At 37.8% G+C, this 24965-nt stretch overlaps 2 protein-coding genes across 2 annotated transcripts; both read right to left on the minus strand.

Annotated features, from left to right (window-relative positions):
• Positions 1–210: 210 nt before the first annotated feature.
• On the minus strand, positions 211–14676 carry LOC129872806 (phospholipase D delta). Its single transcript, XM_055947688.1, has 10 exons — positions 13532–14676; positions 13146–13262; positions 12422–12616; positions 10386–10688; positions 10238–10306; positions 9951–10098; positions 3090–3238; positions 2326–2484; positions 908–1108; positions 211–792 (listed from the first exon to the last, which is right to left on the minus strand). Exons 1-10 carry the CDS (start codon positions 14492–14494, stop codon positions 496–498), a joined length of 2601 nt encoding a protein of 866 aa, XP_055803663.1. The 5' UTR covers positions 14495–14676; the 3' UTR covers positions 211–495.
• A 1777-nt stretch (positions 14677–16453) lies between these two features.
• LOC129873367 (DNA-directed RNA polymerase II subunit RPB1) lies at positions 16454–24581 on the minus strand. The gene is made up of 14 exons (XM_055948451.1): positions 24289–24581; positions 23925–24188; positions 22974–23273; positions 22735–22893; positions 22430–22591; positions 22110–22330; positions 21857–21998; positions 21439–21774; positions 21060–21346; positions 20563–20821; positions 17401–20480; positions 17058–17129; positions 16807–16863; positions 16454–16731 (listed from the first exon to the last, which is right to left on the minus strand). The coding sequence occupies exons 1-14, from the start codon at positions 24370–24372 to the stop codon at positions 16614–16616; spliced, it is 5541 nt and encodes a 1846-aa protein (XP_055804426.1). The 5' UTR covers positions 24373–24581; the 3' UTR covers positions 16454–16613.
• Between the last annotated feature and the right edge of the window lie 384 nt (positions 24582–24965).

The raw sequence follows: 24965 nt of genomic DNA on the forward strand, positions 1-24965 counted from the left end.
TAGCTTTAATGTCCCATCACCAATAATCCCTAGTTATCAGGGACGCTAGAAATTGGAATTCAAAAAGTTCTCTAATCAATGATTTTTCTTAATCGACAGTACTAGATTATTAATTGATTAATTGTCATGATCTATAATTATTAATTGATTAATTGTCATGATCTATAATTATTAATTGAATTTTAAAAGAAAATTGTAGAGCACGTGAACTGATGAATCAAAACAATTAACATGTAAACTTTTACAGATCCTAACTACAGCATAATTCTTGATAAACAACTGACACCCAAGGGAGCATTCGACTAGACTTATTGTCCCCAAATACAAGTCCACAATCAAATATCAAGGAATCTCTCACACGCATCAAATCATTTCCACCTGTTTTTCACCCTGTATTGTACAACATAGTAAAACGTACAAATGACAAACTAACACCTTGCAGCTACATGTTTTTACAGTGTCCAAGACGCTCACAAACTTGTTAATTATTGAGGATTATGTGGTCAAAACATCTGGGATAGTAGGGGCGTGATTTCCCAGTATTCTACCCCCTATATCTGGGAAATTTTCATATTCAGGTAATGGACCTATTTTCCCGTCCGCGCCCACATGTATTGGGTACTTGAGAAGATGTCCTTGCAGTTGAGTGAAATTTTCAGCTGTGTAACTCTTCCAGTTTTCTTCAGCAACCTCATTCACCCTCCTCACGCATGTTAGCGCCTCTGGTTCCTCGAAACATTCTTCTATCCTCCCAAGGTGCTCTGCCCACAGGGACATTCTGTATCCGTAGATCTGGAGATCAAGACAAGGTGAATAAATAAATGTATCTGGATTTTTTAACATTAGTGTCTGGTTAACAACATCTTCTCAAGATAAATTATGTGCATTATGTGATTTTCTTTTAAACCTGTCCCCGTGGATGCCTTTGCTTTTCTGTCCAGGCATAATGACGCTGGTAGGCACCCATAGCTATCTCTGTATCTTTTGACCCAGCTAAAGATCGTTGATTTATGTTGGCAGAACCCACTATAACGTACTCATCATCCACTATCATTCCTTTGGCATGAACATATATCATGAAACGCTGAAACTTATATGAGTCTGAGACCTGGTTGCACGTCAAAGAAAACTTCTCAAAAAAGTATTCAAGCTTGATCAAATTCGGATAAGCAAAATGAAACAAAAACAAGAAAGCATAGAGGACGACAACTCACAACTGTAAGGGGTCACTTGGTTTAGAGACATGCTATGCACGGATTAGTAATGCTGGATTGTAATACGGGGATTATTCTTGTAGGATGTTTAGTTTGACATATTACATTTGGTAAAATTGTGTTTACTGTATGAGGGTTAATTTGGTCATTGGTTACTAATCCCGCATTCTTATTTTGCTTTCTATCCTGCACAACATATTATGCAGGAAAGTATTATGAATGCAAAAGGTAAAAATGCAACCAACGGGCCCCTATGTTTTTTCTTCTGCTTCACACCTGTGAAAAGACCCTATAAAGGTATTAAACCTTAGACCTTAAAGAACATTGCTTGCCCAAATTCCTCTGCCTTTAACATACCGGTTTTCAAGCAAAATTCTGAATCTTGATAATACAATTAGATTTCCTTCTGAAAGTTCTACTTCTTAATATTTTCAGATATAGAACACATTGTCTTCATTAGGGCACATGACTACCACAAGTCCAAAACATATGACACTTCGAGAAGTTTCACTAGCCACAGCAGGAGAGTAGTGGGTATGTTTCCTACACTGAGACGAAACACTTTAAGTCAAAATAACTCGTATGCCTACCTTACCTACTTGATAAAATTGAACTTTGTTTCATTTCAAGGTATATGATTGGATTCAGTCAGCCTCACGACATAATCAGAGTAAAGCTTCAGTTACTGGCATTTCCTCATAGATCCAACTATTACGTTCGTGGTTGGTTCGTAAAGCAACTCTATTCTGTTCACCTGAAGAACTCATCTCACTTACACCTTTGTAAGTTGGTCTCACTCTATCATAAATGATTTGCCCACCCCAACTAGTGGTCCAGAGTAAAGCATGCTACAGCTAGTGTAATCAAGCTATTGAATAATGATTCACCAATTGAGCAACCAATATAGAGTTCGAGGAGACGTAAAAAGGGCAGAGTTTAGGAAATTAGATATTGTTTAAAGTTAAAAAGTCGGCCATTTTTTAAGACTCTAGAACCCATTTTCATCGACATTAAAGGCAGCCTTTGCTTCAGTAGCTCCTAAGTGTATTTTGTGTATAATTCTGTATATACACTACAAGAATATTTAAGAATTAAGAAAATTCCCTATTACCTTATCACCGTTACCAGAAGCTTGAGTGATAGAGTCTGGAATTTCTTCACGGTTACCAAGGCAGTAGAAATTTAAATAATCTTGCGGATGCGAGTCCAAAAGCTGCATCGATTTGAGCTCTGTTGCAATAACTTGATACATCATCTGTATTGTCTGGCTCTGTTGAAAGCAAACAAAAATCTTAAAAAGCACATTTCATTTCTTCTTGTACAGCTTTTTTTCAGATCACTTGTTCCTTAAATAATCAGTTAAATCACATTTTGAATCATCAAAATGCATAGTAATATAATGACAATGGGAGGCGTGAAGGAAAACATGCCATGGAAAGTAGTGTCTTTTATCGAAATCACTTCTCATTCATTCTGTCAGGTCCTCAAATATACAATAATGCCCATAAACATCCTTTTTCAATGTCCTTTTTCTCACTTGCCCCCCCATGTCTAAGGAAGGAAATATGCCATTTTAAAGCATAAGAATTTTTCTCTTTCAAATATTAAAGCAAATAAAAGCTCTCTTTTGGATAGACATGATTATAGATATTCGAAAAAGGTGGCCACTGTTTATGATAATGCACACTCTACAACTAGTACATTCTGATATTTGGATGCAGCAACCCTTCAAGATAGCAGGCATTTCTATTCTGAAAGTATCCTTGATGTAGCTTCCTATTTGAGGCCAGTATCACCTAATCATTGCTCATTTAAAACTCCCTATGTTCTTCATATAATCCAAAAGACATAATCAAATAGTTTCACGAAAATTACCTGCCAGAAGAGTATTTCCTGCATAGTGATTGACTTAGGGTCCCCTTCAGGCCACATGGGCACGACAACATATACACAAAACCGTTCCCTGGCTCTAATTTTACTAGTGATTTTCAGTGCCAATTCCATCGGTATCAGATGATCAGCTCCTGATCAAGTGAACAACAAATGAAATCAGGAAGCAATGTAACAACCCAAGAGTTTTGAAAATGAGTACATCTCAAAAAGAAATATAAGGAAAACTATATAGGAGTTACAATTTTTCTTTAGGAGGTTGCATAATCTCAAAACCATTCATTTCTTTCTAGGAAGCTGCATAATTTGGAATCTTACCAAGTTTGAAGCAACATCCTAAAAAATTTATAAAATGGGAATGCATTCCAAATGACAAAATGGTCATTTAGATGATAATTTCTTTTCCTGAACCATATTCTGACTGCACTATTGAGTTTTACATATGAGTTTCAATGCATTAAGTGGCAATAATTCAGGTCTCAACTTCTCATATGGACAAGAATATAAAGCCAAGCCTACATTAATACAGCGCTAGAGAGTGGAATCTGTTGGGTTTAATTGATAGGTTGAATGGGAAATGGAGGGAAAAAGAAGTGATGGGAAAAATGACTTGTTCTCTCTTGCTTTATAAAATAAACATTTGTCCCACATAGGTGGTGGAAAGAAAAAGTCGTCTACTTAAATGTAGAAGAACTCCTTCATGTTGCTAAAGGGTCAAAAAGAGGGTCTTCCCTCGCGCCGCCGTCGTCGTCGCTCACTCGGCTCGGCTTCAGATTCGTTCATTACGAAAATTTCTGACAGACATCTTCTTCTTCTTCTTTTCTGCACTTTTTAAAAATTCGTGTGATATACTGCCTTCGAGTGGTTCGTAGTCACCATAATTTGTTGTACCGCTATTCTGGTGAGTAAATCGTTCTATCCTGGGAGAAAAGATTCTAAAACCTAAGGTACATTGAGGGGAATAATTTCCTTAAGGACACACTGTGCATTCAGTGGGCTCGGTTTCTTGTTCTTACATAATTTTTCCAGACACTGTTCTTATTTTCAGTTTTTGATTCTGTCTTTTATTTCAGAATTTATTGTTGTTGTTTCATCATTTGTTTTCAATACAGTTTACTAACAATCTTAAGGAAATTATTGTCATTTTTTTCCTGATTAAACTGTATTCTGTTTTGAAAACTAAAACCTGTGTGGTTTTCTACTTCGTATGAATTATGAAATAAATATTCTGACTTGAAGAGTATAAAAACTTCGTTGGAATATTAAAGTTCAGACTTATACAACGATTTGAAGAGTATAAAAACTTCATCGTTGTTGTAAAAGGTCTGATATTCTGAAATATTAAGACAGTTTGTCTATTTTGATAGTGAAAAGAAATGGCAAGTGAAACTGCTACTACTTCTGCGACTGTTGCTGCAACAAGCCGCACTGTTGTGCCACCGGCGGAAAAATCAGGAAATTTTCTGGAGCCAACTTCAAAAGATGGCAGTAAAGGGTGTTCTTTTGGCTTACCACTCTTGATATGCAGAAGTTCACCAACGAAGACCCTCCTGTGCTTGCTGCTGATATGCCGGCTAATGAAAAATTTATGATTACAGAGGCATGGACATAGGCGGATTTTCTATGCAAGGGCTACATCCTAAGTGCTTTGGATGATGATTAATACAATGTCTACAGTGCTGTGAAAACTTCTAAAGAACTGTGGGATGCACTTGAGAAGAAGTATAAGACTGAAGACGCATGTTTGAAAAAATTTGTGGTTGCCAAGTTTCTAGATTATAAAATGATAGATAGCAAAACCGTTGGAACCCAAGTTCAAGAACTTCAACTTATTTTTCATGACCTTATTGCTGAAGGCATGGTGGTTAATGAAGCATTTCAAGTGGATGCAATGATAGAAAAGTTGTCTCCTTCGTGAAGAGATTTCAAAAATTATCTAAAGCACAAACGCAAGGAAATGAAGTTGGAAGATCTTGTGATTCATCTCAAGATTGAGGAAGATAACAAAACAGCCAAAAAAAAGTCGCGTGGAAATTCAATGATTATGGGAGCGAACATCATTGAAGATGCTGCACCAAAGAATAAGAAAAGGAAGAAACCTTTTGGAAAGAATAAGGAGCAGAACAAAAAAAAAGTTCAAGGGCAATTGTTACAATTGTGGGAAAGTTGGCCACAAAGCCCCAGATTGTCATCTCCCGAAAAAGGAAAAGGGAAAGGGACAAGCCAATAAAGTGGAGAATAAAGAAAGCATTGGATGATCTATGTGCAATACTATCGAAATGCAACCAGGTAAGAAATCCCAAAGAATGGTGGCTTGATTCAGGAGCTACGTCGCATGTTTGTGCAGTCCGTGAAGCCTTCGCTACTTATTCCCCTGCTGCACCTGATGCAATTATCTATATGGGAAATTCTGCAACGGCTAAGGTTGAAGGATATGGTAGAGTATTTCTAAAAATGACATCCGGCAAGGTGATGATGCTGAACAAAGTTTATCATATTCCAGAAATGCAAAAGAACTTGGTTTCTGCCGGACTTCTTATCAAGAATGGATTCAAGTGTGTTCTAGTTTCAGACAAAGTAGTTGTCACTAAGAATGAAATGTATTTAGGAAAAGGCTACCTCACTGAGGGTCTTTTCAAACTAAATATAATGGTTGTTGATGATAATAAAGTTCAAGCTTCTTCTTACTTATTTGAGTCAAATAATTTATGACATTCACATTTAGGACATGTCAATCATAAAATTTTGCAAAAATTGATTCATTTAAATGTATTGCCTAACTTTGAGTGTAATAAATCAAAATGTCAAGTATGTGTTGAATCTAAGCATGCTAAGCATCCTTATAAATCCATTGAAAGGAATTCCAGTCCCTTAGAATTGATTCACACAAATATTTGTGATATGAAGTCAACACCAACTCGTGGTGAAAAAAAGTATTTTATAATTTTTATTGACGATTGCACTCGATATTGTTATGTGTATTTGCTTAATAGTAAGGATGAAGCAATTGATGCATTTAAGCAATACAAGAACGAAGTGAAAAATCAATTGAACAAAAAGATAAAAATCATTAGAAGTGATAGGGATGGTGAATATGAATCTCCTTTTGCAGAGATATGTTTAGAATATGAAATTATTCATCAAACTACTGCCCCTACACACCACAATCAAATGGAATTGCGAAAAGGAAAAACCGAACATTAAAAGAAATGATGAATGTTTTATTAATAAGTTCCGATTTACCACAGAACTTGTAGGGGAATCTATCCTTACAGCTAATCGAATACTCAACAGGGTGCCCCACAGCAAAACACAATCTATTCCATATGAACTATGGAAAGGAAGAAAACCCAACTTTAAATATTTTAAAATGTGGTGGTGTTTAGCAAAAGTCCAAGTTCCTTTGCCAAAAGGGTAAAAATCGGATCAAAGACCGTGGATTGTATTTTTATTGGTTATGCTACAAATAGCAAAGCTTGTCGGTTTTTGGTTCACAAATCGGACAATCCCAAAATTCATATTAATACGATAATTGAATCAGATAATGCTGAATTCTTTGAAAACATTTATCCGTATAAAACAGAATGTGAGTCCTCAAGTGAAAGATCTAAACGACCGCGAGAAGAACCAAAGGAAAGTAAACCTTCCGAAGAGGATCCAAGGCGTAACAAACGTCGAAAGATATCTACTTCCTTTGGACCAGATTTTGTGACATTCTTGCTTGAAAATGAGCCTCAAACATTTAAAGCAACAATGTCTTGTTCTGATTCAGCATTTTGGAAAGAGGCAGTCAATAGTGAGATTCAATCAATTTTGAATAACCATACATGGGAATTGGTAGATCTTCCTCCTGGAAATAAACCTTTATGATCAAAATGGATTTTTAAAAGAAAAATGAAAGCTGATGGCACTATTGACAAATATAAGGCAAGACTTATGATCAAAGGATATAGACAGAAAGAAGGCCTTGATTACTTTGACACATATTCACCAGTAACAAGGATAACATCTATTCGGGTGTTAGTGGCACTGACAGCCGTATATGGTCTTGAAATCCATCAAATGAATGTCAAGACGACTTTCTTAAATGGAGAATTGGAGGAAGAAATTTACATGGAACAACCTGAGGATTTCGTAGTTCTTGGTAAAGAAAGGAAAGTGTGCAAACTTGTTAAGTCACTTTATGAACTTAAACAAGCACCTAAACAATGGCATGCGAAATTTGACCAAACAATGTTGGCAAATGGATTTAAGATTAATGAGTGTGACAAATGTGTTTACATTAAAAATACTCCAAATCATGAAGTCATTGTTTGTTTATATGTTGATGACATGTTGATAATGAGTAGAGATATTGCCGATGTGAATGCTACGAAGCGTATGCTTGCTAGCAAATTTGACATGAAATATTTAGGGGTTGTTGATTTGATCTTAGGAATTAGGATCCATAAAACTCCACAAGGCCTAGCATTATCACAGTCACATTATATTGAAAAGATACTTGATAAGTTCAAGTATTTAAATTTCAATGTTGCAAAAACTCCAATTGATGTATGTTTTGTACTTCAAAAGAATGAAGGTGAAAGTGACTCACAATTGGACTATGCAAGAGTTTTGGGAAGTTTGATGTATATTATGAATTGTACACGACCAGATATAGCATGTGCTATTAGCAAACTAAGTCAATTCACGAGTAATCCCAATCAAACGCATTGGATGGCAATGAAACGAGTCTTGGGGTTTTTAAAACACACCAAAACTATGCTATGCATTATAATAAATATCCCACAGTAATTGAGGGATATAGTGATGCAAACTGGATCACCGGATCATCTGAAGTTAAATCCACGAGTGGATATGTTTTCACCGTTGTTAGAGGAGTAGTGTCTTGGAAATCATCAAAACAGACATGCATCGCCCGCTCTACAACGGAATCTGAATTTATAGCTTTAGACAAGGCCGGTGAAGAAGCTGAATGGCTTCGAAATTTCTTGGAAGATATTCCATTTTGGCCCAAACTTTTGGCACCTATATGTATACATTGTGATAGCCAAGCGGCAATAGGTAGGGAAGGGAGCGTTATGCATAACGAAAAATCGCGTCACATTCGACGATGACACAATACTGTTAGACAACTACTCTCTAGTGGGGTTATCACTATTGATTACGTAAAGTCATGAGATAACGTATCAGATCCACTAACAAAAGGCCTATCTAGAGAGGCGGTTGAAAGATCATCGAAGGAAATGGGGTTAAGGCTAAGGACAAGTCATCATGGCGGTAACTCTACCTAGTAGACTGAGGATCCCAAGAACTAGGTTCAAAGAGAACAAACAAAGTTATGAATGGCGGTTCAACATTTTCAAATAACTCAACCTATTCTTATGATGATGACAATGTTCAGAAACAAGGATAAAACCTTAAGTCTTTCTAATGAGTTAATAAAGCATTAAAGTTTTTTAATGATTATCTAAGTCTGACAGAAAATGACTAGATAGTGTATCTATAGGACTACATGTTTAGAAATCACCTATGTGAGTGTGAAGTATAAGCCGCTTCAAGGGGAATGACGATAAAGGCCCATTCTCTATGCATTCACGAAATCAGACGGTGTTCATGGCTGAAACGAACACAACCGTGAGAACCATAAATGGTTGAGGGTTAATTGTGTGACTTATGTTGTCTAGTTATACAACAAAGTTCGACAGTTCAAAGATATCGCATCTACCGATTGATCGAGTATATCCTATATAAGTTCACTATGAAAAGTTCAAAGGGAAACCTACTTATCCAGATGAAATTAATCTTCGCTTGTATATCACACACTTATCTGTGCATTCTTTTATCTTATAGCCATTCCCCATTCATGTGGGGGATTGTTGGGTTTAATTGATAGGTTGAATAGAAAATGGAGGGAAAAAGAAGTTGAGGGAAAAATGACTTGTTCTCTCTTGTTTTATAAAATAAGTATTTGTCCACATACGTGATGGAAAGAAAAAGTCTCCTACTTAAAAGTAGAAGCACTCCTTCATATTGCTAAAGGGTCAAGAAGAGGGTCTCCCCTCACGCCGTCGTCGTTGTCGCTCGCTCAGCTTCGGCTTCGGCTTCAGATTCGGCTTCGAATTCGGATTCGGATTCGGATTTGGTCAATTGATATGATTGATTAATAATCTTTTTAGACCAGATTTCCTTTAATTTTTTAATTAATTAATATTATTTATTTAATTAATTAATTAATTGAAAATCCTGATCCGTGACCCGACCCATTTTTTTCTCTCCCGGATTAATTTAAAATATTTCCCTCCGTTTTTCCAATGGAATTTTTATGAAAGGTTACAACCTTGTCGGAAAAGTTGCAAACCTTTTCTCAACAGACAAACTTTTTTCCAACAGGTACCTTTTCAAAAAAGGCTGCAAACAGGCTATATACATCTGTTAATCCTCAAAATTGTTCATTATGAAAATTTCTGACAGACATCTTCTTCTTCTTCTTTTCTGCACTTCTTAAAAACTCGTGTGATATACTGCCTTCGAGTAGTTCGTAGTCACCATAATTTGTTAAACCGCTATTCTGGTGAGTAAATCGTTCTATCCTAGGAGAAAAGATTCCAAAACCTAAGGTACATTGAGGGGAATAATTTCCTTAAGGACACACTGTGCATTCAGTGGGCTCGGTTTCTTGTTCTTACATAATTTTTCCAGACACTGTTCTTATTTTCAATTTCTGGTTCTGTCTTTTATTTCAGAATTTATTGTTGTTGTTTCATCATTTGTTTTCAATACAGTTTACTAACAGAATCTTGTATATTGCAATTCAGAAACAGAGCACGAAGATTAAAATTTGACCTGCATCTTTGTACGATTCCCAAGCGTATGATGATCCAAGAAAATACTGATTTTCAATATATATGAAATGCTGAGCTGATCTTATTGCCTGAACATATGCGGCTTCAATGCTTTTATCTACTATTAGATTTTTTGAGCAGACCAGGTTCTGCAAAAGATATAACACCAAAGGAAATGTGATGTGCGAGGGGATTGGGGAAGACAATTTTTCTTCCTAGAGTTCCTTACACATTACAGCTACTTTAGCAAAAGTTTGAAAATAGAATAAAAGGCTATGGTTTCCTTGCCTGTGCCTGCGCAACATCAATTCTCTTGGGAAAGCCCTGCACTGAACCAGAATCAATGGAGCGGAAGATCTGCAATAAAAGAATGAGGATGAAAGTTGAAACGGGTATAAGTTATTCAAAGATATCCACAAAACAAAAAGGTATCTACCTGTACATGCCAATTCTCTGAGTGATCTTCCCCATATACATGTAGTTTGGGATCATCCTCTGGGATTCCAGTACTATCCTTCAAAACAGCAAAAGCAGGGCTGAGTATCCATGAAATACGCTCAATTTTTAGCATAGCATCATCATGCCAATGGGACATTGTTTTCTTAAAAATTTTGAATTCCCTCCACTTTGTCGCTTTCCTCCATCGTTGAGCAAAGTTTATAAGCACATCATATACAGCAGGTCCATCAATTCTGCAATGCAAATCATGCCATGGTTGCCTTGGAGCCTTGGTCCCTGCCTAATGCATGCAACCAAAAAAAAAAATCAAAACAGAGAAAAAGAATAATCAACTTGCAGAAAAGAAGTAATGAAAAGAAAGGAATATGTCACAGAAAAAGGTCAGAGAACGCATGTAAACATGCAATATGCTGAAATGGGCTTGGTAGTCAACTTGGTTTCAATTGAGACAGAAGGTGAGGGCCCTGCACTTAAGTTACTTCGGGACATTTTAGATAACCCTATTCAATACTTGCAATAGAATGTTAAAAGTTGAATGTACTTAAAATAACGGTAGGCGTGCTTGTTAGTGGTAGAAGAATATTATTCAACATCTATCAAATACTAGATATTTTATGGCAAACAAACTGAAATACATTAAATCAATCACTAACATATTGATAATAATTTACAAAATTTCTTGTTTCATGGTTTATGTTGGAAATTATTTTATCACAGTTCTCGAATATTGTATTATACAGCTATTACAGATTGAGCATTAGAACTTATCTAAATTAAGGCTTATGACTTACACGCGACCAATACAGAGTCAGTAATAAATAAGTTCAAATTTATCGAAAAACGCATCCAAGATAAGAAATCATGATAATAAGAAATAGCAATCTCATTGAATGTTCACAGCCTCACAGGCATGTAAATTTCAGTCTTCAGATTTAATTATTCACAATCAAACAGCTCATAATACTTCTGAGAAATAATTACAACAATTATGGATGTCAAGAATCATATTTAAGTTTAAAATGTTAATATTCAAAATCCAGGGACATAAGTTTCAGTATTTAGCTTTTAACTTTCATTATTTAACAGCTAATAAATCTCCTGAACAAAGAATCTACAGCAATCACGTAAGTGGAGAACCATATGTTTTCGCCCCAACTAACAACAACATTGAGAGCTTGAAATACTGTGAACTACATATCTGCCCTTCACTCGTTAAAATTTAGATCACGTGAGTGATAATAGCTACTTACTAAATATCTAGCAGTAAATCGTCTCCCAAAGTATGAAAAGATGGCTTACACTTGTTATTTTCAGAAGAAGAATTTTAGATACTTTACATAAACCTAAAACTCTCATCTTTCTAGAAGACTTGGTCACAATAACATCTGATGATAAATCTGCTGTTACCCCTTTTTGATAATTAAGTATAATATATCTGTTGTTAGTGCCGACAACGTCCCACCAGTCGCTAACTACACTAGCCATTTACCAAAACCAACCAATTGCTATGATCAGCATTCCACAAGCCCATTTCAATGTCTGCTGAATGCAATCACTGTTGTTCCAAATTCTGCAAGGAAAAACTTAGCAACAACAACAAGCCCAGTGTGATTCCCACAAGTGTGGAGTGTACGTAGACCTTACCCCTACCTTGCGTGAGGTAGAGAAGCTGTTTATAATAGACCCCCGGTTCAAGAAAAACAGTTTCATAAACAGATTTGACAAATACAAGAGTAAAAGCTATGGTAAAATACTGTAGTAAAGAAAAATACAAACAATAAGAATAGCAAAGATAACCCACGTTTCATAAAATCTTAGAAACAAGGTTCTAGAAATGAATAAATCAGCAAGAATAGTAAAAATGTTTTTTGTGAATCTACACTAGTGCTGATCCCTTAACCACCTTCAGAATTCTGGAAAATTATCAACTATGTAAAAGTAAAGAATCATCCCAGAGACATATGACAGATATGAAAACTGTTCAGCGAAAAATTGAGAACGAAAAACACTCACAGGAATTGTAGGCTGATGCATGTCGTCTTTAAATACAGTGTCAAGGTCATGGAATAAGCGATGTTCGGGTGTATCATATCGACCATCACAGAGATCCAGACCTCCTAAGAATGCTGTTACTCTTCTATTGTTACCGGATGCCTGTGTATCTACCAGTACGCACTTCTGATGGTGTGTAAACATGGTCCCAACTACCTGGAAGCAAGAATATTCAGGTCACAAAATCACTTCATTGCAGTAATGGTAGAGGGGATATAAAGAATCCAGAGGTAGGGAAATTGACGTAATTGATTTTATATTCATAAAAAAATTCAAGAGACTCTCAGAAGGGAATATTTATGCCACCCATACAAAATATAGCTTCACATAGCCCATCAAAACTTCAAGTGCTGCTGCTTTAAAAGAATTATACTATTACTTTATTCCACTCATTCATGAAACTATTCTGTCAAGCCACAGAAAGCAAGCATTCCTATTTATGTTATTCTGCTGAGACGAAGTTCTTCCTTGATCCCTATCTTTCTTCCGCAAACTTATAAGAATATTTTCCACAAATTCATAAGAAGAACACCCTCCATTAAATGGAACGCCTGATTCTGAACGTAAACTATTGAAGGCATGGTTCAAGGGGCAATAACTTCACAGGCACATAGAGAAGTCAATGATCAGAAGGTGTCAAAGTACATCTAATCTAACAAATGCGTCAATGGTTATGAAAGTTAACCTGTTGCTTGATAAGGCTGAGCTTACTGCTAGCATAACGTGGTGACAAAACACATATTACAGAGGAATGCTTAAAGAACTTCCTGGTCTCCTCGTCGTGAGTTCCCATTACTCCCGCCTGCATCCAATGACATCTCAAACTATTGTGAGATTGACCAACAAGAACTGCAACTAATGGTGCACTCATTTGCAAGCAAACAGAAAAAGACAATTCATTATAATGTAAATTTGAGCACACCATTAAAATAATAGCACCTAGCAGAATTCAGATAATATTCTCATCTTACAGCTATTTGAGCACATACTTAAAATAACAGCCAATAAAGTATCCAAAATTACTTCAATATAGTTTAACAAAGAAATCAGTAACAGTTTAAATATCCATACCGTGTTAATAAAGAACTTATCATGGGAAGTCTTATCATCCCAAACTAATAACAGAACCCGCACACCTTCTTGGGACTTATATTTAAGTAATTCACCAAGTGTCAAGTCACCGCCGCGCGGCAACGGCCTGGTGGGCTCTCGAATTAACTTGATTTTGTGAAAAACAGACCACCCAACAATGTAAATCAAGTGATGAGCCTCTGAAATTGCATAACATATATCTTCCCAGCATTTGTTGTGTTCAAAGATTTTATTGTTTTCCAACTGGATGTCCGGCAGCTTAAAAATATTGCTAACGTGAGCATCTTGGTATAGCTTCACTGAACTCCCTTTTCTCAATGGGAAATACGTATTCCTTACCCCTAAATGCTGCGGATCTGAAGCAATTCCTCGTTTGTACAATGGGTTTGTATCATATGGAACGAATTTCATCCATAGCCGGAGAGCCGTGTTGGGTTTCGGCGATTTCCCTGAAGCGCCAATGAGGGGAAACCATCCGGAAACAACCTTACCGGCGGCTATCTTTTCCGCCTGAATGGTAACTTTACCCATAACTTGAGCTCCGAACACATCATCATCTTTAACGCGAAATTCCAAGCAGTCCATAGGATGTGCTAAAGGGATATGGAAATGCTCATCCCAAATAGGATTTTGGGAATTGGGTATAACACGTGTACGGGCAAGAGCTGTGTGTGGTGCGCACACAGTAACATAAGGGTCACTAGTGATTATTCTCTGGTGGTGGATTTTCTTGTCGGAGCTTTTCACATTGGGTAGTTCGCCGCTTCCGTCGTCGGCACCGGATTCATATTGAGGTTTCCGGCAGACATCACAGCCGGTGAAGCACCGGCGAATATGCTCAGAAGTTAAGTCCATGTTGGGTAAATAACGCGCTTGAATGATGTGAAGTTCCAAATCTCCATGTAAACAGATGAAGTTTTCCTGAGATGAATTTTCTGCCATTTTTTCTTCTCTGGGTTTTGTGGAACAGAGACAAGTGTACTGTTCAGAAAAACATAGTGGGGAGAGAGAGAGAGAGAAGAAGAAAGGGATAATAGCGCAATTGCAGAGGAGAAAATGGGGTGGCGTCACGTTGTGATGAATAACTGCTATGCTGTTAGCTTTGCTGAGATTTTACGACTCAGAACAGCAACTTTTATTTTATTTGTCTATTTTGTAATTTAAAGTAAGAGTTTTAAAATATTATTAATAAAAATATTAGTTTTTTAAAGATATGTCCATGGAGGTGAAGTAATATGAAACGGAGTGATAGTACATAGGTTTTAGCACAGTTATCTTTTAGGAAATTAAAGTTACATATTAAGACGTTATTTTTAAATTTTCAGGTAGAACATGCCTTTTTCTAATTTTATAATTACTTAATGCATTTATGACAAACAAGTTAAAACTTGAACTTAATGATCTATTAAAGAGTCCATAATAGAAAATTAAAAATAATAGTCACATATCATGTTAGTGTGATTTCTTATAATATTTAATTGGACAAATTAAAAGGATACATTAAAAACATTTTTCTCAAGACTAATGCACATATAATAGGAGTATATTACAAACAAAATTCATTATCACATTTAGATGTATTTGACTTAAAGAGGGTTTGACCGACATGTTGTATTAGATCAAATTTGTGGTGATCGATCATCAAGAAATTTAGTAAAAGTGTGTGGCTAACTTTCTTGTAGAAAAAGGGTTAAAGAAAAAGTATACGGGCTAAATATTGTACTAGCAAGTATAAGAACTATAGCTTTACAAACGAATTAATAAGTAAAGTTAAGTAGGTAATAATATTCTCCCTTCTCCTGTCCCCTACTTAACAGGCCAAAAGTTGAAAATTAGAACAACTTTTTTGTTTGGTAACTAGACTTTATTAATCATCCCCTATGTTCGTTAGTGTAAATTTAAAACAAGTTCATTAGCTCATTAAGTGCAATTATATGTTCTCGTAACCGTAATAAAAAGAGTAGGAAGTATTTTCGTGAAACAAGAACGCTCATCATTAATAATTGCACATTTCCTTTTGTAGGATTAAACTAGTTAACAATAATGTCTCTCCAGTTTGGTGATAAAATTCATGACGAAAGATAGTGATTGGTGTTTGTCCACCTTATCAAAATAAATCCATATCCATGGTTAAGATTACAATGATATCTCGTTAGTATATGCAACAATGATTTTATATATATATATAAAAAAAAAAACTTATCAATGAGATATCGTAATAGTTTATTACAATCTAATAAAAATAATAATTAACATACTAAAATTGATTGATAGTGTTAAAATATATGTTCTCTCTAGATGAAATATAAATCCATTTCTAATTTGTACGGTTATTCAATTCTTGGTAATACAGGTTACCTATTACTTAATTCTAAAGCATACAATAGAATCGCTCTCCACGTAGTTGTGTTTGATTTTGACATAAATTATAGTTCCTTGCTTTGTCTTCATTTGAAAATTCTACATTTAACGAGGCATCAGCACATGTGAGGTAACCCCGACCCATATTGCGCAAGACGTGGCGCTACTCAAATTCCAACGAATTTCATATATATATTCAAACTTGCTAAGAATGTATTGATGCACTTGCTATGGTTATCTGCTTCATGTGGGGGTCAGTGGTTAACCAGGATAGAGTAACAAACACTTGTTATCTACATATGGATGTCCTTTCACTATAGAAAGATTTACTTGTCATCCTAATCAAAGGGCCTATGAGTACACAAGACACGACAAAGTCTATACCTAAAACTTAAAAAGGACCAAAAACAGTAAGAGAGTGACCCTCGGAATCTTCCTTTTATTCGAAAACACCAAAGTTCTGAGACTACTTAAAAGTAGGGACCACGTTTTGCACATCTATAATCCAAAGTATTCTCGACAGGAAAAGAGAAACCCACAAACTTGAACAAAACCTGCATTCTTCCAAAAATATTATACAGTGTCCAGTGTAGTTGAATCTTATGCCTCCAGACAGCACAGTAATGACAAATGAGCCAGCCAATTTAGGCCATTGAAAGATTAAAGTGCAAAGTAATACAACTTTTCTCTTCCATAATGATCAACCAGCCTTGTCATCTTTGACACTCTTGTTGTCTCTCTCACTTACGCGTGGGGTGTACTGACTAGTAGATGATGGTGAATACCCAGGAGCACTTGGTGAGTATCCTGCACTTGGACTGAAGAAAAACAGCTTTTAGAAACAAACATAAATCACACTGCATTACGGTCTTGAGAAGTAAAACCCAACTAACCTGTACTGGGGAGAACTGGGACTATAATCTGGACTTGTACCTGAGTTGTTGTATGGACTGAATTTGGGGGGACAAAAAAAATGAAAAAAGAGAGAATTATTTCAAAAAAGATCAGGTAATAGTGCTCATTAAATTCAACATACAGCAAAAGACACATTAAAACTAAAAAAGGAGGTTACCCTCCAACAATATAAGTTCCACCAAGATTTCAGGCAATAAATCAAATACAGGAACACATGCACATCACTTACCTGCTGGGACTATAGGTTGGGCTTGAAGGAGAATATGATGGAGATGTTGGAGAGTACGATGGTGACGTAGGACTGCAAACACAAGACAACATATAATCACATCATTAGTAATATATCTAGCGCCGGTGTGAAATCCATCAATACAAACCCCAACGGCTTCAGAAACTAACTAATCAGGAAGCTGACTTTGAAACCAGAGATTAGTTAGGTAAAGTGACCAAATTAAGAAGATCAAGGCGCTACTAAAGGCACTGTATTATTATCGAACAGAACCAACTTAATAGCCTTTCCTGTCTCGGCAAAAGAATCAAAGACACATGTATCAAAAACCAAGGTTGTTTACCTGTAACTTGGAGATGACGGGCTGTATGGACTAGAAGGAGACAGCTTCGGGCTGGTTGGCGAATACGCAAGGGAGGGGCTGTATCTCGCTGAGGGATTGTAACTTGGTGATGTAGGACTGTAGGATGGTGATGTTGGGCTATAGCTGGGAGATGTTGGGCTGTAACCAGGGGAGGTAGGACTGTATGCAGGAGAAGTCGGACTATAAGATGGTGAAGTGGGGCTATATGATGGCGATGTGGGGCTGTATGAAGGCGATGTGGGGCTGTAAGATGGTGAAGTGGGGCTGTAAGAAGGCGAAGTGGGGCTGTACGATGGAGAAGTGGGGCTGTAGGCAGGAGAAGTGGGGCTGTAGGCAGGAGAAGTGGGACTGTAGGCAGGAGAAGTAGGGCTATAGCTAGGCGATGTTGGGCTATAGCTAGGGGATGTTGGGCTATAGCTTGGAGATGTTGGACTATAACTGGGTGATGTGGGTGAGTATGAAGGACTGGTTGGAGAATATGCTGGACTTGTTGGACTGTAGCCAGGGGAGCTGGGGCTATAAGTGGGGGAAGTGGGGCTGTACCCAGGAGATGTGGGGCTGTAACCCGGGGAAGTAGGGCTGTACCCTGGAGAGGTCGGGCTGTAACCAGGGGATGATGGGCTGTAACCAGGGGATGACGGGCTGTAACCAGGGGATGAAGTGGGAGAGAAAGCCATTCCACCCACATAAGGAGAAAACTGAGCATCTGTAATCGGTGACATCCGCATATTTGGGCTGAGCAAATAATTTGGAGACATCATTCCGTCATGATATGGGGTTCCACTGATAGGCGAACGTCCAGGTGTCATGCCAAATTCAAGACCACCTTCCATGTAGCTAGGTAATGGTATCTCAATAGCTTGTTTCAACATCTCCTCATTGAGGTACAAAGAACAGCCTCCTGTGCCAATTGGTGCAAGCTGACCTAACATGATATTTTCTGTTACACCCCTCAGGTGATCCGACTCTGCAAATACAGCAGCATCGAGAAGAATGTCCACTGTCTCCTCGAATGAGCATCTCATCATGGGACCAGTGTCGTTCCGGTTGATACCATGACGAGTAATGGCCATTAAATGACCACGGTAGGTCATGGTATCACACAATATGGCCAGATGTCGGTAGTTCACATAGGACCCATCAAAAGATATGACGACCCTCAACTCATCCAGCAGTGATCTACGAACTGCCTCAATACCAAGAACTTCAATAACTTCAATCAAGTGATTACTTGTTGTTCTACTTGCATCCACATCTTCGTGCGTCATAACAGCCAAAAGATTCACACCCTCAGTGTCCAACATCCATTCATTTTCTGCTTTAAATCCTTCATTGTCATCAAACTTCTGCACCTTACTATTCTTTATGAACACCTTGTTAATATCTGGAATGCCCCGGAGAGCCATCTCCGTAAGCATGTTACTCTCGATCTTCTTAAGGAATACATCATCCTCAGCAGATTCATCCAGTTCACCTTTTGGAGCTTCATCATTCATAATACGAATTCGAAGGATCAACTTTTCCGCATTATCATCATTAAAGATACAGGTTAAGTCATCATCAAATTCAAGGTTGATCTTTTCAGCAATGTCAGCCATGCTAAGTTTCTTATCCACCATCATTTCACGATTTAACTCTATGCGAAGCAACCATGGGGAGATTTTGTCAGGGTCAATCTCTTCATCTGGCATTTCATAGTATGACTTGACGAACTCAACATCTTCCTCAATAAGGGTGCTCATAGGATCTGGATCATACCACACTTCGGTGGCTTGAGTAACACTCCGCAAAGTGGTATATTCCAAGGCACACTGGACAGTTTTGGCCCTCTCTTTTGTTTTGCCTACCTCAGGTTTCAAGTACACAGAAAGAGAGGGTGTTTTGATTTTCTTGGCAACATTGATGATCTCCCTCAACCTTGGCACACCAAGAGTAACATTCTTGGCACTCACACCAGCATAATGAAATGTATTAAGAGTCATCTGTGTGGCAGGTTCACCAATAGACTGTGCAGCAACACAGCCAATCATCTCTCCTGGTGCCACAAGGGATTGCAAGAAACGAGACTCTATCTCACCAACTACCCATTCAAAAGCCTCTCGACTAAGCCTATACTCCTTCAGAACCCTTTTACTAGCCAAGGCACTACGGAGCAAGATATTGAAGAAAAGAGTAGCATTCTTTTGAGCCTCCATGCTTAGATAATCATCACCAGGAACAACCTTAAGCCTCTCTTGCAACTTATCAACAGCTTCCACGATCTCCATAGGATGCATGTCAGAGGGCCTCCGGAAATCTATCTTAAATGTCTTTTGGGCATTTAAGACAAGCCTCTGAATGTTAACAGGAAGTGGCCAAGAATTATCACCCGTTACAGCAATTTCTGTCCCAAGCTGGTGTCTATCAGCTTCAAGCTTCTGAACCTCTGCATCAAACACACTACGAATCTCCCGAATACCTTTTAGATCTTCGACAGCTTCTGGTAACATGTAACTTGGGTTCCAGTTAGGATCATCGATCTCATATGCATACATGTCATCAAATGTTCCTTTCTTTGCTTTCAGAGAATCCAGCTTCTGTGTCTCAATCCAAACAGAATCCATCCCATCTTCCCCATACAGAAACTGGATGACATCCCCCAATGAATTCCTAACAGTGCCATCATACTTGACCATGATATCCTCCATGGCCTTCACTAACCGCCTCTGGATGTACCCAGTCTCAGAAGTTTTCACAGCAGTATCAATCAAACCTTCTCTACCACCCATAGCGTGGAAGAAAAACTCCTGCGGGGTCAGTCCCCGAAGATATGAATTCTCCACAAAACCACGACTTTCTGGACCATAATCATCCTTGGTGAAATGAGGAAGAGTACGATCTATGAACCCAAAAGGAATACGTTTCCCTTCAACATTCTGTTGCCCCACACAAGCAGTCATTTGAGATATGTTGATAAAACTTCCCTTCGAGCCAGCAGTAACCATAGCCTTAAGATTATTGCTCTCTGATAAACTCTTCTCGGCACTGCTTCCAGCATCATCACGAGCCTTATTTAACACCTAAGATTACGACGAAAACATTATTAAAAAGTCATCACGCAAAAGAAACAGGAAAAGATGGCTGTCCATTTACAAAAAGTACCTGGTTCACTCTGTTCTCGAATGATTCCATCATAGTTCGCCCTGGTTCAGCTTCTAACTGCTTCTCTTGAGCAGCTTTAATAAGTTCTTTGACTTTGCTTTTTGCATTCGAGATAGTTTCATTAATTTTCTCCATAGTTGAAGCATCAGCAATTGTATCTCCTATTCCAATGCTAAATGCTTGCTGAAGAAGCCAATAATTAACCAGCCACTGTGTATGTCCCAGAAACTTTCGAGCAGCATCGGGCCCAACCTCCTCCCTGTTTGCAGAGGCAAAGTTAACTACGGGAAAAATGAAAATGACTCCATGTTTTGCAGCTATCATCTCATCCATCTCACATTCAAGTAAACATCCTCACATAAACAGGAGAAGGAAAGCAAGCCACACAGTGTGCCACAAGACGGTTATTGTCTAGAAAAGTATTTAGGATTTGACATAATGAAAGCAAGATAAGACCAGGGGGAAAAATAGAAATACAAAATTCTGAAAATGAATACCATATAACATGAATCAGACTTCCGGTGGATGTCCCAAGGGTCTTTTTGCAAAGAGTACCAGATAGCAACTCCCCTTTCTCTATTCTAACTTGAGTATCTCCAGGAGTTATGTACCCTTTTTCTGAATCATTATGCCATGCGGAATATCTTAAAAGATTTATTTGTTTTGGTATGATGAGGTTAAACACTTGCTTTCCAGTCCAAAGCGGCCTTGGTTTAAGAATCACTGGAGCGGGTACTTTCCCATCAAAATCCTCCCACCACATTAAGATGTTCATAAAGACATCCTGCAAACCGAAAGTAAGCAGTCTTTACTAGATCATGCAAAATCATGAAAGATTTGATGGAAATAATTTTGAAATGGCACATGCGGATTCACCTTTTCTATAAAGGTATCTCTTTTAGTAACTTTGCGGCAACCTAAAAGGGTATCCTGAACGATACCCATTACAGGTCTATTTGCCTGGGGTGAAACGATACACTTGGGGACCATCATAAGCTCCAGCACCTCTGCTCTGGTTTCAAATGACTGGGGAACATGCATGTTCATTTCGTCACCATCAAAATCAGCATTGTATGGCGAAGTGACAGATAAATTCAATCGGAAAGTTGAGTATGGCATGATCTTAATCCTATGCCCCATAATAGACATTTTGTGTAGACTGGGTTGCCGATTGAAGAGAACAAAATCCCCATCATTTAAGTGCCTCTCAACCTGCATTGGCAGAGCATTGGATGTTATGGGTTGTCTTTGACATCAAAAGACCCTCAATTACTTGGAACTGAAAGAAACAAACCTTATATCCTAGTTCAAGGTGCTGATCACTGCTCTTCTTCAAGTATCGGAGATCAAGCCTTTGGCCATCGTCCCTAATTATATACTTGGCCCCGGTTTTACCAGGTGGTGGATGAGGTCCGTATTCAACAAGCTCCTTTAACCTGTTTGAAAACCCAGCTTCAATCAGCACAAACATATACAGTTCAATTTCCTTCTTGTTTCAAGTGGGTTGGTAAGTGTGGGCTTTCATTTCTACAAGAACAAAAAAACACCTTTCAATGTTATATGGTGTCACTGTTTCTGGATAAGTGAGATTCAGAGCAATACTCCATGGGACTCCCAATTGATCAATGTTAATAGTTGGATCGGGAGTAATAACTGTCCGAGCAGAAAAGTCTACTCTTTTGCCCATCAGATTGCCTCTGATCCGACCTTCCTTTGATTTTAATCTACTACATATTGATTTAATAGGTCTACCTGATCTTTGTGTAGCCTGCAAATTAGAATATGTAAAACCAGTAATTAGAACTTATTGAAGTTTCAAAAGATCCAACAGTTGAAGAAGAGGATACTCGAGAGAAAATCAGCATACTCTTGGTTGTCCAGGCAGATCATTATCAAAATACGTAGCTATATGAAATTGCAATAACTGTGCAAACTCCGAAATGATGTGTGCCGGTGCCCCATTCCTTTCCTGCCTCTTCAAATTCTCGTTGTGACGAATAATCATGGCCAGTTGATGTGTTAAATCATCCTACATGAAATTTAACAGAAAAAGGTAATCCAACTGGCACAATTTTCTAGAATTTTGTGGAAGGAACAGAATAAAGTAGCGATAAAACAAAAGTTTTAGTAACAGCACACTAAGCTCTAAAACGTCAACAGGAAAATGAATACCTCACTCCTTGATGAAGTGTCCATCATCACAGAAGGCCGAACAGGTGGCGGTGGTATAGGAAGTGCTTGAAGAATCATCCAATCTGGGCGAGCAAACTCTGGATTTAGGCCAAGCAAGAGGCAGTCTTCGTCACTTACCCTCTTCAGAATGCTCAACACCTACAAGATGAGGTTAATAATACACACGGTGAGAGATCGTCCCAAGCTAAGCAGAACACCTGGAGTAAACATACACATACCCTTTCAGCAGAGAGTTGTTGCTTCCTTTCAACTGGTTCTGGCATCTGCTCCGGGTCATCACTCTTTTTCTTTTGCATCTTATATTCAGCAACCATTTTCATACCATCTATTGAAATTTTTGGCTGCTGTGCACCACAGCCACCTCTACTCTTCTTGACAGGTTCCTCAGAATCTTGACCTTGTACATCAATTTCATCCCCTCCTTCACATTTTGTTTTATTTTTGCAAGCATCCAACATCTTTCTCAGCCTGTTTTTAGGATTCCTGATTCTCATGGCTTGCTTGAATTTGGGGTCGTCCTGCACAAAATCAGAAAACGCACAGATTGAATAATCCATCCCAGAGCTACATTGAGCATCAGAAACAACTGCCCAGATAATGGATAGAGAGGACGTCAAGATAAGACCAATTTTTTCCTCTTCATTCATCAGTGAGACCGTAAGGAAGTGTAGTAAGACCATTTAGAGCTGTCTGATTTTAAAATCACCTCTATACATGAATTATAATCCGATTTTCACTGTTCAATAAGTAAACAATCAAAAGGGAATGAGTTTGACTACTCTTTAGGTGGGAACATTCTGTCTCTCCCTTCTAACCGGAGAAAAAAAAGGCAGGACGAAATTGGCACCCTTCAAGAAAAATACCAGTCACTGAACTACCAAATCCTGATTAACTAATAAGCACATAGAAGCTACCTCCTAAAAAGGGTCATGTTGACTATCACCGCTTTTGAAACTTGTTCAGCTAGTTTCTAAACCTCCACTGGCAAACCTCAACTCTCCAAATTAAGTGGTTTACCCACTCATAACTTAACTAATATTATGAACTTCAAAAATAACCCCGGCAATGAAAACATATGCACAGTAATTCAAGTCAATACCAATCCTTCTTCACCTAAAAGTACTAACTTTAGCCAAAAACCTCAATTTCATTCAAGTCCATCAAAGTACCTCATCTGCCAGAATTTTCGAGCAGTTGAAGCAGACACAACGAAGGATACTAAGTACAGGCTTCATAAACCCGATATGAAACATAGGCTTGGCTAGCTCAAGGTGACCAAAATGCCCTGGACACTCTGCCATGTTAGCCATACACGTCTCGCACTTCATCTTCCGATCAATTGTCCCAAGCCGAGGATCGCTCAACCCTCCAGGCTTTGGTTTCCCTCTCTCCGTAGTCTCACCATGCTCAATGTGCACCACGGACATTTGTCTCTGCAATTACGTCAAGGAAAAAAAAAAAGAACCCAAATCAATTTCGGTCAAAATAAACCCTAGACAATTCAACGAAATGTATCAAGATTTGGAAAATTACAATTTCGTCGGGGCTGACAATGCCGAATTGGACCGTCCGGACCTTGGCAACCTCCGCCGGCGAGAAGGGGAAGCGCAAATCCATGGTGGCGGAATCTAGGTTACAACTTTACAAAAGAAGGAAAAGAGAAATTAAACAGTTAAATAATTGTTTTTTCGACGAGATAATATAGGGTTTTGATTAATCTATATGTGAGTTTCTATTTTAAGACTCCATTCTTCAGTCAATTTCACTTGTTCAGTACAGATCTGATTTTTCGCTTCGCTCTTTCTCCTCTCTGTTTGAGAAAGGAGGCTTCGCAACAAAGTCGCAAACAAGGGTAATATCACGCTATTTATAGAAGAATAGCCACCGCCCTATGGCCACACAGGTTGCTAACTTACGCTAGATGGATTTTTAAGCTAAAGTGCGCTTATATGCGCGTCAGGCACTTCCTCTTCTTTTTTTCTTCTTTTTTTTTTTCGAATAATAAAACAATTTAATTATTATTATTTTTTTGCTGCATGAAACAATTTAATTGATATGTCTTAATTCTCAATTCATTTATCCAAACCATGCATATAGTTAATTAAATATGATTTAGTGCATGTTGAGTTTATGTAAGATTCTTGGATAATATTTAGAGATTAATTACAATATATTCATTGTTGTTTTTGTTCTTGGACATTTTAAATGTT

This window comes from Solanum dulcamara, chromosome 11 (genome assembly GCF_947179165.1).
Source record: "Solanum dulcamara chromosome 11, daSolDulc1.2, whole genome shotgun sequence".
In the NCBI taxonomy this organism is placed as follows: domain Eukaryota; kingdom Viridiplantae; phylum Streptophyta; class Magnoliopsida; order Solanales; family Solanaceae; genus Solanum; species Solanum dulcamara.

Bases quoted from the DNA above. Each gene is read 5' to 3' on its own strand.
- LOC129872806 (XM_055947688.1), bottom strand. From the start codon at position 14,494: ATGGCAGAAAATTCATCTCAGGAAAACTTCATCTGTTTACATGGAGAT. The intron at 10,307-10,385 runs GTAGATACCTTT...CTTTTATTGCAG, and splicing joins CAGAGAATTGGCATGTACAG to ATCTTCCGCTCCATTGATTC. The intron at 10,099-10,237 runs GCAAGGAAACCA...TATCTTTTGCAG, and splicing joins TTGATGTTGCGCAGGCACAG to AACCTGGTCTGCTCAAAAAA.
- LOC129873367 (XM_055948451.1), bottom strand. From the start codon at position 24,372: ATGGATTTGCGCTTCCCCTTCTCGCCGGCGGAGGTTGCCAAGGTCCGG. The intron at 23,274-23,924 runs GTACTTTGATGG...GATTTTGTGCAG, and splicing joins CGAAAATTCTGGCAGATGAG to GACGACCCCAAATTCAAGCA. The intron at 16,864-17,057 runs GTAAGTGATGTG...CCCCAAATTCAG, and splicing joins CCAACCTATAGTCCCAGCAG to TCCATACAACAACTCAGGTA.